This window comes from Phascolarctos cinereus, unplaced genomic scaffold (genome assembly GCF_003287225.1).
Source record: "Phascolarctos cinereus isolate Bilbo 61053 unplaced genomic scaffold, phaCin_HiC Scaffold_5;HRSCAF=322, whole genome shotgun sequence".
Taxonomy (NCBI): Eukaryota; Metazoa; Chordata; class Mammalia; order Diprotodontia; family Phascolarctidae; genus Phascolarctos; species Phascolarctos cinereus.
In genome coordinates, this window is record NW_027555958.1 from 140,308,525 (window position 1) to 140,320,548 (window position 12,024).

At 37.5% G+C, this 12,024-nt stretch overlaps 1 protein-coding gene across 1 annotated transcript in view; it reads left to right on the forward strand.

The window, feature by feature from the left end:
• Positions 1-12,024, forward strand: part of MCM9 (minichromosome maintenance 9 homologous recombination repair factor) — a 187,699-nt gene that overhangs the window by 54,924 nt on the left and 120,751 nt on the right. Inside the window, exons 6-7 of the mRNA XM_020971614.2 lie at positions 6,277-6,402; positions 8,167-8,286. Coding sequence (XP_020827273.2) covers positions 6,277-6,402; positions 8,167-8,286 — 246 coding nt within the window. The remainder of the gene's footprint in view (positions 1-6,276; positions 6,403-8,166; positions 8,287-12,024) is intronic.

Consider the following 12,024-nt stretch of genomic DNA (forward strand, 5'->3'; position numbering starts at 1 on the left):
CTGATATTTTTGTATGTATAGACAACTTACTCCTGATCATATCAATGGGGTATGTATAAATGGAACCATTTTTCTTGCATAATTGTAGTTTTCTAACAAACCCTAAAATTTAAAATATATATTTTATGTGTGTGTCTATAAATGTGTATATATAAACACACACTCATTATGGTCCCACTTATTATACTAATGAATTCTATACTTCATGGTCTTATGTAGGAAGCCCCTTTCATTTAAAGTTTTGGAAAGATTTTTTTTTTAATTTCAGAAAGTAAATTTCATTGATATTCTTCATAAACCACTTGAGCACTTGTTTGGAAGAGCTTCCATTTTAACTACCAAAGTCACTTCCTGCTCATTATAACTCTACTGCTCAGTTCTGCGTGTTGGCAAAGTAGGATAATAAAGTACAATCCTGTCATCGTACTTTCTGAAGTGCTCTGTATTGATGCTTCACAAAAGGAGATTATCAAAGCATTCTTCACTCACTGCAAACAAAGATTAAAGTAGTACAGCACTGACCAGATGACCCAGAAGGGGAAAAGTCCTTCCTCAGCAAAGCCAGTATCCTTGAGAAGGAAATAAAGAAAGTGTTAGTTGGTGATAATAATAATCATTGCTAACATTATAAAGTGCTTTAAGGTTTGCAAAGCCTTTTTTACAAATATCGTCTCATTTTATCCTCTTAACAACTGGGAGGTAGGTGCTATTATTAACCCCGTTTTCCAGATGGGGAAATTGAGGTAAGACAGATACACAGCAAACATAGTATAAACTGGTAGAGCCTTCTTAGTATACAAAACACAAAACAGCATTCTGGTATCATTAACTCAAGATAAGAGGGAGTAACCCTGAAAGGAACCATTTTAAATAAAAAATAAGCTCATTATGTTGGCTAAAAAAGCCTGAAAATATTGTAAATTGCCCCTGTGCCTCACTCTTTCACTGTCTCCCATTGGCTGGCTCAATTTCAGTTTAGTTTTGGCTCCAAAGGTCTTGACTAATTTGAACCTAGGACCTTTAGGTTTTGTACTAATATTTGAAGGTTAGTACAAGTCTCTTTGATACTGCCTTACTCATTGCCAAGGGTCTTGAGTCCTCAAGGCCACCCTATACTCATTCTGGAATGACACAAACCAAACAGACCCTATAAGCAACTAACTCCTGGGAGTGCTCCAGTCTAGATTGGGGTTTCAATCAGAGGTATATTAGACTTTGATGGCTGTTCCAGACCAGAGTGGAATTAACATTATTTATATTCTAAATGCAAGTTTAACAATAATAGCTGACTTTTATAAGGACTTAAGGTTTTTCCAGACATCTCACATACATCTCATGTGGTTCTCTCCGTGCCAAATCTACACAACTGAAGTTGAGTTGAACCAGTTTCTAGAGGCAGTTCTGGGTGGAATAGTGTTTACTCTACTGCGTTTCCTCCTATGACTAAACTACTTCAGAAACCCTTGAATATAAAGTACTCTTTATTTGGTCACTGGTCATTTTCATTGCCACCAAACCAAGACATAAGGACTTTCTTTTTTGGAGCACAGACTTTCGTCTTTACCTATTCCTGGTAACACTTCCATATGAGTCTGGAAAATATCACATGTTGAGTCAGCCATTTAGAGAGCAAAAATGCTGTAATATAGTGTGAGGAAATCTTGGGGTATAGAATATTTATACAAGTAGTTAATACATATTCTTAGCTTGTTCATTGAATCCATTTTGACTCAACAATACAGGCATCTAGTTATCAACAGTTCCTTCCTGGTTCCCCCCTATGCCATCTTGCACCTTCCTAACCCTATGTCTTGAATATCCTTAAGCCTTTGTTAGCAGGCTTCAGTTATAACTCCTTTATTTCCAGATTAATTTGTCCTTTCCAGGAACTTGAGATAGGAGTCCTTTTTTATGCAATCTAACACCTCTTTAAAAAATTTTATATCCTTTTGCATTATATTACCATCATTTTTAAAATACCCCATACCTCTTGGGGCAGCTAGGTGGCTCAGTTGGATAGAGCTCTGGCCTTGGAGTCAGAAAGACCTGAGTTCAAATCCAGTCTCAGACACATGACACTTACTAGCTGTGTGACCCTGGGCAAGTCACTTAACCTGCATTGCCTCACCAAAAAAAAAAAAGGCAAAAAAGAAAATCCATACCTTTTGCCTACCCATCATGCCATCTCTTATAACAAAGAATTTGAAAAAAAAAAGACAATTCAGCAAAACCAGTCAACACATCAATTGTGTCTGACAGCATACACAAGATTCCACATCCATAGTCTTCCACCTTTGCAAAGAAAAGAATGAGGTAATTTTTTTTAAACTCTTCTCCAGGGCTAAGTTTGGTCATTCACTATAATCATATTGTGTTTCATGTAATTTTTTTGTTCTATTTACATTATAGTTATTACATATATTTTTCCTTGTTCTGCTTATTTCACCCATCATCAGTTCATATAAATTTCTTCATGCTTCTCTGAAGTCTTCATATGTATCGTTTATTTATGTCACAATTATATTATTATTACATTGTATTCAAACCACCTGACCTCTGTTTATTCATTTGTCAAACAACAATAATAATGACCAACATTTATGTGGCACTCTAAGGTTTGCAAAATGCTTTTCAAGAATTATCTCATTTTATCCTCACAACCACCCTGGGAGGTATGTACTCTTATTATCATCCCTATTTTGCAGATGAGGAAGCAGACTTTGCACAAGTGCAGATTAAAGGACTTGCCCAGATCACACAGCTAGCTAGCAACTGGTTGAGGCAGAATTTGAATTCACATGTCATGACTCCAGATCTGGCATTTTATGCTGTACTGCCTCACTTCTTTTAAAATGTGGAGGCTGCACTGGATGACCTCTGAGCTTCTTTCCAGCTTGTGAAATCATGTATCTGTACTTACATAGATCTGAGTTTATAATCACGCACCAAAACTTGTTTGAACATTCCTCGCAAAAGGTCTTGTGGGATACTGGATAGGGTGGTGTATTTGGAGTTATAATACCAGGGTTCAAATCCTGGTTCTGTCATTTTCTTCTGAGTGGTTTCCTAAAGACCTTGGACAAATCACCATACTCCTGGGTTTAGACCTCTCATCTGTAAAATGAAGAGATTGGAGCAGGTGGTCTTTCAGGTCTGTTCCATATCTAAATCTATTCTGCTATGAATGTGTTACTGCTTTAGCAAACCTCTCTTCTTTATCTCGCTTCTTCCCTTTCTCTTTCCTTCCCTCTCTTATTGGATACCCTGCACTCCAGTCCTCCCTTCTCTCTCATTAATTCTTCTCTGGACTTTCACGCCCTCTGCAGCATCTCCAACCTATATCAAATCATTACTTTCACATCCCCTTTTTTCCCCTAAAGTTTTCTTTTCTTAACATGTCTGGTGCCCAACATCACATACACTGTGGCTTAGTCATCTCTTAGTCAACCTGGATCATTATAAAAACTAGTTTTCTAAAGCCCACCTGTACATTTGATGATTTTTTGGCCTCTCAAGAAGGGAATTAAAACACAAATACACAAACTGAGGAGGGAAATGATTGTACATACTTTTATTTCCTAAGGTTACAGATGACACTTGAAATTCCAATTGGGAGTAGCTGGCTTATTTTCCTACACTACGGAAGTGGCAAAACCATAGGCCAAGTGCAACACTTTTGCACCAAATATAGGCATACCCTACTAAAACTCTCTGACCAGTATTGTTAATACATGTTAGCCAAACCTTCCACTCTAAAATCGGGTCAGGTTATCTCACCAATCCCAGCTAAGTCCTCTGCCTAGTCAGAGTCTTTGTTCTTCTCTGAGACTGCTAAGTATCACAGAGACCTGTGATGTGGTTTCTCCTCTCTCCCTAAGCTGTTAAATATCACAGAGCTGTTCAGGGTTTGGGAATATCTTGGTATAGACTTGTGATTTCATTGGTGGGGGGGTTTCCCGATTGTCTGCATATTTTTAGAAGATTCTCTGAGACCCTTGGTGACTTGTAAGCATGATTACACAGTCAGTATGTGGGAGAGACAAGACTTAAACCTGAACTTGTTTTATTCCAAATCCAGGTCTCTAGTCAATACATAAACCACACTGCCTCTGAGACGTTAAGTGCTTTGTACCAATGGTTCCTTTATAAGGGCCATACCCTTACCTGGAGCTGTCTCACTCACAAACACAAAGGGATTTCTGTAACACAAAGGAAAAAAAAAGCAAGAAAATTTGCCAGGTTTCTTGAACTGCCAGCCCGGCTTCTGCATGTTCAGAGTTACATCCAGTGGGCCGCCCCATTAATGGCTCCTGAAGATGCACAGGGACTAAGGTGAGCTTGGCTCCCACTCTCATCATTCAGTCTCCCTGTCTCACTTGTTGTGGCAGAACTTCGCACTTTTCTGATCGCTCAGATTCTCTGAGGATATGGATTATAATTTCCCCAGCTGTGTGCAGTTGATTTTTTTAATCTTTTAAGATAAAGTGTCTAAAATTATTTCCTCCTAGATCTTGAATTGGAGGTTGGGGATTTCCAAGGATGAGAGGAGCCCTATTTCTCCCCTGTGTATGATGTGACTTCAGTCTTTACTTCAATCTTGTCTATCCATCTAGTCTTTTCCTCTACTCTACCCTTCTCAGTTCTACTGATTGCCAGCTCCAAACCTCAGGAGACTCTGTGGTGCTTAGGCTCTTAGGTCTACCCCACACTTTGGGTCTAAACATCTCTGCCCCATTTTATTGTTGACTTAAGTCTCTGTAAAAATTTGTTTTGCCTTCCTAGAACCCCATCTTCCTTTTTGAACATTGCTAAAGTTGACCAGACTACCACCTGCAATCTTCTAAAGTTTTTTCAGAGCTAGTCAGTGACATTAAGCGGAATGTTCCTGTAGCAGCAGATGCTTATCACTCCCTGAAAATTGCTATAGCCACTAATATACAAAAAGAGGATGTCTTTAATATTACAATTGTAAATATAATGAATAGTCAGTTTTAAAAGGATCACTAAAAGTTTCTTAATACAACCTCAGGTTCTCTAAAAACCTCCTTGGAGTAAGCAGACAACACAATAACCAGTCTTCATTTCATACCCTAATTCATTCAAGACTTTAATAATAGTGATAGCACTTATATAGATAGCACTTTAAGTTTTGCATAGCACTTTACACATATTACCTCCATTTTATCCTCACAGCAACCTTAGGAGGTGGGTGTTATTATTATCATCCTCATTTGATAGATGAGGAAGTGACCTGCACGGAGTCATGGGGCTAGTAAATGTTATGAGACTGAATTTGAACTCAGGTCTCCCTGATTCCAGGTCCAGTGCTTTGTGTACTCTGCCATAAAACAAACTGGCAGATTAAGTACTTTGACATTATTTATGTAAAGTTTGGAATACAAGAGACTCACCTGGGTTTTGAAATATATACTCTTTATTTACTCTCATATCAACCCAGTGCTAAATTTGGGTCTTTTTCAAGATAAATCAGAACTTAGTATAGAGTTTCTCAAAACTTGTGTCTGTATTGACCAGAAGGGTTAATTTATTGTTAACTCTGTTCCCTAAGTTCTGAAGGCCACAAATACAGCATTGCTCAGAGAGACTCTGGCTTCTACCGCTAGTTGTATCATTTGTGAGAATTTTAATGAACTTCCTCTTATGTAAGCCATAGGGTTTCTCACTCTGAACTAGCCTTGATAGAAGACGGTTAAAAAGCAATAGAGTGAGACAGAAGCTATTTTTAAAGTCTATAAATAAAGGAGAGAGAAAAAGGCACCTTACTATTTATCTCCTGTTTGATGAGTTTATTAAAAACTCAATGCACAGTGCAGATGGCACCAGAAAAAACATTTTATTTCATGAAGTTAGGAGATGGGGAACTTGGGAGTTGAAACTTTAACAAAGTGATTCTGCTTCCTTTTCTATCTCCTTAATTGCTTATTAACTATAACAGAATGGTCCTTAAATGGCACCATTACACCTTGGCATAGGGTTGGCCTTCAAGTCAGGAAAAGTCCTATCTCTGACATACCAACTATGTGACCATGAACATGCCCCACAGCTTCTCAGGGCACCAATCTACACTCAAAGTTTATGAAATTACAGTTAAGTTGCCAGACTGCATCGGTGGAGTTTTCGCATCAGTAGTTCCCCAGACCAATAAAATCACAGGTTCAAACCAAAAAGAACAAGAGAAAAAGGCCCTTGAAGCAGTCTAAAGATGGTCAAATGGTCATAACGCTGCTCAATTTTTATTTTTACCCCATCACCTAGGAAGGAATGAAATCCTGGCTAGCTTGTGTCCTCAAGTTTTTGGGATGTATTTGGTAAAGCTTGCTGTAGCCATGGTGCTTGCCGGCGGTGTCCAAAGGAGTGACGCTACTGGAACGAGGGTCCGAGGTTAGTTCCTGTTCTTTTGTTCCAAGGAACACATAATGATACGGAGGCCACAACTCTTTGTTTTCCTGAATGAAAAGCCCTTTGATGAAGACTGGGGTTCTTTCTAACCGTGTTTTTAAACCAGTAACTGTGTCTAAATGCAATATTGCTGACGTCACATAGTTGTGTTTCTGGTAATACTTCAAAGTTCACCAAAACCCCACTAATGAAATTCCAGAAAGGCTCAGATATAAAGAACTTTCTCAGTGGGGATGTTTCTGTCCCCAAGATTAAACCATTAACATTCCCATTAGTCTGTTTGGGTAGAGCCTGTACTTGGGTTCTAGGCCTTTCTTCATGAGAGCAAGAAAGGAAATAATGCTCTTTAATGTCACACAACCAGCTCACTCTCCATCTGTGACTGTTAGCACAAGTCCCATAGACCTGCTGCTCCAAATTTTTTGCCTGCTGATTCCCCTTCTGCCAGTGGATGGTAAATGAACCATCTGCAGTGAGACATTACTGTAGGTCAGATTCAAGCAAAGATTATTATAAGGGCATGTTATAGCTTTGCCAGTGTCACTGTATTCTAGCTTTAACAGCTCTCTCTGCACCTGTATTGAGTATGATGGGTGTATCTTTAACTCCATACAAGGTGACTTAACTAGTGGACTGAAAGAATCTCATTTTAAATCAGTGTTATTGGTGTATCTCCTAGAACAACACTGAATTAGAGGAAGAGGCAGTGTGGTACAGTAGACCAAGTATTGGATTTGAAGCCTTAAGATCTTGCTTTGAATCCTGGCTGGGCCCCTGACTACCTATATGACCTTGGGCAAGTTGCTTAACCTCTCTGGGTCTCAGTTTCCTTACCTATAAAATTAAGGGTTGGGCTAGATGAACTCTAAGATCTCTAACAGGTATGAATTCTGCAACTTCCATATAGAGTTCTATATGTATTAAGATAAATTTTAGAAATGCTTTTGAATTCTGACAGTGCTAAAGTCAGATTGGATTAAGTGTTGCATCAATGAAGTGCCCTTTTAGACACTCAAATGATTATTTTATTTACATTTTAAAATAACATTTTGAAATATTTCCTATTTTATGATTATATATATGCATATATAAGAATGTTTCTGTTCCTGCTACTTAATTGTTAAAATGTGAAAACAGTGATTAGGTATTCAAGATGAAGAAGACAAAGTTAGTAGATGGGTATTTAAAAATAAACTGTCAAAAGTCACATGTAGGCCTAAATACCTGGAAAACAATGGAACAGAACTTTTTGGTACAGTTTTTGAATATCATATTCAATCATTAAATATAAAATGATAGCATCATAATGTCTATTTTGAGAGATAAAATTTGACGTTTTAAAGTTTCATGCCAGAATTGAATGCTGTTCTGTCATTATACGCTAGTCAAAGGCAGCTTAGCAGAATGAATAGAGAGCTGGCTTTACAGTCTGAAAGACCTGGGTTCAAGTTCTCTTTTACATACACATTGGAGCTGTGTGACCATAAACAAGTCACTTAACCTTTTATTGCCCCCAGGAAACTTTATTTCTTTAAGTCACCCATAAGCTGAAGATCTGCATGGATAGAGGGAGTTTTCTTTCTAGATGTTCTCTATTCCATAGATCCAGAACCTACCCTCCTTCACCCCCAATTATTTGTTAGTCTTCAGAATTCACTTAATCTAAAAAAGAGTTTTAGTCAATTTAAAGTATCCTGTGTTGTCTTTCATAGCCATGTGAAGCTTTACACATTTACTTTTTCCTAGGTGAATCTCATCTTTTACTGGTTGGAGACCCTGGTACGGGGAAATCTCAGTTTCTCAAATATGCAGCAAAGATTACTCCAAGAGCTGTGCTCACCACAGGAATTGGATCTACCAGTGCAGGTATTTGATGTAACAGTGTTGAATAATATGACAGTACCAGAGCTTCCTGGCTGTGTCTATAGGCTAGAAAGAAAAAGCAGTAGAGGAAGTCAGCATATATAAGCAGGTATGTGAAATAAATGCATATTTTTGCAAGACTAGGAAATTTGGGTACATTTTTATTTTAACAAACAGAGACTTCATAGTTTCTTTTGTGTTGGCAGCAAGAAAATGGCTGACAGTCCTGACCTAGAAATGAGGGAAATATTCAGAATGAACAAGCAGAACTAATCTTTTAAATATCTTCTTACTGTCATCATTCCCTCAGGTAACTCACATTGCAACTCCTGTGTCTTGGTTGATGACCTTAATGAGTTTTTTAGCCAAAAAAAATTAATCACCTGGTGATGAGCCTTTCTGTACGTGAAAGCTGGATTGTTCCTCAGATGGCAGATGTACAAATGCATAGGCCCATATTCAAGGCCTTTCCACCAAGACCTTCAAGAACTCAGGGCCATGCCACGACGAAGCATCAGAGTAGGACTTTAGTGGCAGATTCTTTTAGCTATCCTTTGAAAATGTTAAAAGAATCTACCTATTTTAAATTATTTCTGCATGAAAAACATACTTATCCTTCAGTGTTGTTCTTGTATCTCATTTTAATGATGACCTTTAAAGATACATTTATGAGACAAAATACACTTCTACAGGCATTATTCATTCTAACTAAACCTGAAGTACAGAATTTTAAAATGACTAATGAAGCAGAGCTCTGGTTATGTCACTTCACTGGTGCAGGGACTTCAAAGTCCAAATTCCTTACTCTGGTCTCTGTGCCCTGGCCCCAACCAACCCTTCTTATCTTCTGTTACCTCTTTAAATGCATCCCTACCCGTCACCAACCTGGATTATTTGCTCTACCCCATGTTTTTCGAATGCTGTTCAGTTTACATGAATGGCTTTCTTCCTTCTTTCTTGAAACTGTTCATCTTTCAGTGGCTCAAATGCCATTTCCTTCTTGAAGCCTTCCCTGATCTCTCCTGAATCATTGTGCTCTCTCATTCCCTTGATTTGTTTGTAACTCTCATGGCGTTTTTCATATTCAGCCTTATGTTGTAGTACTTGTTTAACTTGTCTGATGTGGCCCTTCTCCATTAACTATAAGCTCTTTGAACACAGGGCTATCGTCATCATCTCAGTGTCCCCAAAGTGCAAGTAAACACTTGTTGCATGAACACATGAAGCAGGAAACTGAATTGTTTTTCCATAATCAGATCCTTAAGGAATTTTCAGGCTACAGCCTATCACAGAATAAGAGGGCAGAACCGACTGATATAAACGTATCCAGGCTCTATCAGACATCATAAAGATCCAGATGTACCATGCGAGGAAACAAAGCTTTGGAAAATTAGTTTTAAGAGACTTCTGGCATGAGAGAAATTTCAAGTACAAAAGGGGGCATGATTCTGAGAGGTGGCTTGATGGTCAAAGAAGAATTCAAGATGTCAGAAAGAGTTAGAAAGGAAAAGCAGGTACAGCTATATTAGCATAATACTGCATCGTAGTAATCATCTTAACCCCGTTCTCACCAAAGATTTTCAGATCTGTCTGCTAGGGGAATTTTTCTGTGATGATACATACACCTCCTGATTCCAGAATGGAGTTAGTAGCAAAATAGATTTGGCTTGTATAGCCAACTTTGCTGGAAGGCATTCACAGATTTATGTATATACATATACTTTTACTTCTTTGTTTTAGGAAATGAAATTGCCTTTTAATTAAAAATTAGAAACCACCTTTCCATAGAAGGAAAGCAGCAGTAGTTTTAACTACCACAGTGTAAAGTGCACATTTTAGCTTCATATTCATAATGATTCTTCAGCAAAATACATTAAGAACTTGGTAAGAGAATGTGTTAAGATTACTCATTCTGCTTTTATATTTCTTTTATGTAGGAAATTAAGCATTGACAGAAATTTGATAGTGCAGGTCTTTTGCTGTTGCTCTAAATTTCTGCTACGGTTTTAGTTAGAGAAATTTGGTCTTCAGTCCCTCCCACCTAAAATATCTTGCATAACACAACTATCATTTGTTACCTCCAACATGAGCCTGGATTTCAGTGGTATGGAATAGATTTCTTTTAGGAACTGAGGCAGAAAATGTTTCAGATCTGACTACTAATTTTAAATTCTAAGTAGAACCAAAGTTAAGAAACATAAGAGAACACAAATTTTTTTTTCCACATGTGAATATTGAAGTAGATAGGGATTTCTGAATTGAAAAGGGTTAGAAATACGATTTTTGGATGAGAAACAGGCAGTTTCTAATAGTGGCTTCCTGTATTCTTTTCTAAGTCTTCATATCTCACTGGCTTATAGTTTTCTGTAGTGGATACAGTACTAGACTGGAAGTCAGCAAGGCCTGATTTTGAACCTTGTGCTCCCAGCACTTACTAGTAAGCTTTGTGACCATGGGCGTATCATATTACCTCTCTAAGCCTCAGTTTTCTCATCTTTAAAATGGACTTGTACATATCCTCCTAGGGTTGCTGTGAGGCTCAACTGAGATAACGTAAGAAAGATGCTTTGAAAATCAAAGCGCTGTTATTAAACGTCAGCTGTCCTCATTCTCAGTAAAATTATATTAACAGCAAGGTATCAAAGAGAGAGAGACTGTAAGAGCCAGAATGGTGCTTCTCTTCTAGCTGCCCAAAGAAAAACAATTATTGTATGGGGCATTAATAATTTCAGAAAGAGGCTATGGGTGTAAGATGGATATGGAGACTTCCCTATAGCTATGAACAGCTGCTGATTCACTGTACCAGCATTTTTTCTCTTCCAAGTTTTGTGCCAGTATCATATTTGAAACATGTGAGAGAGAAGATGGTGTAAGGAATAAAAAATACACAGTAAAGAATATAGAAAAATTCTTCCTTCCTATTTGAAGGACCACCCTGTTCTCTTTTTATTCCTCTTGATCTTCATAGGCTGAGAATTCCTTAAGCCCACCTGACTCCCCCCACCCCCATCCTAAAACCAAACAGTTAAGTCACTTTGTGAGTAGAATCCCAAGATCTACATATGGATTACCCATGCTTTCTGCTCACTTGTTTGGTGTTTTATCAGCTCAAATGGTTGTCCTCATTCTCTCCCACCCCCTCACCCATCTGTTCAATTGCATAAGTAAACTGCTCTGCCTTGTTTTCTCAGCACATGATTATTTGAACTAATGGAGTAAAAAAAAATCTTAAGTCTTTAAAAATAATAATCTAGTGTTCAACTTCTTAGATGTGGTTCAGTACAGTTTAGGACAGCTTGTGTAAATACAAATGTGAGTACAAAGGGAAAAAAAATTACTTGACACAAATTTTTTTTTATACCTAAGGTCTAAAAATTGCCTTTTTATAATCGCAAAGTCTTGACACCTAGAAATTATTTGCATCACTTATAACTTAATGATCTGAAATCAGTTTTTCAAACTGTAGAATTTAGACTTTAATAATTTTTTTTAAGCTTTTGGCTGTATGCTGCTTTCAGACAATATGAGCCATTTACAAATTTTGATAAATGTAAACACTGTTGAATCTTAATTACAAACTGATAACTCTTAAATTGCTGATCAAAGTCAGTAATAATTATTTTATATTTTGCCTCATAACTATTTCTAACAAGTATATATGACTGATTTTCATATTACTGTTAGAGTAACCAGGAAAAAGTATGCCAAGTGTATGCTTAAGGACATTGCAGTTTTAATAGC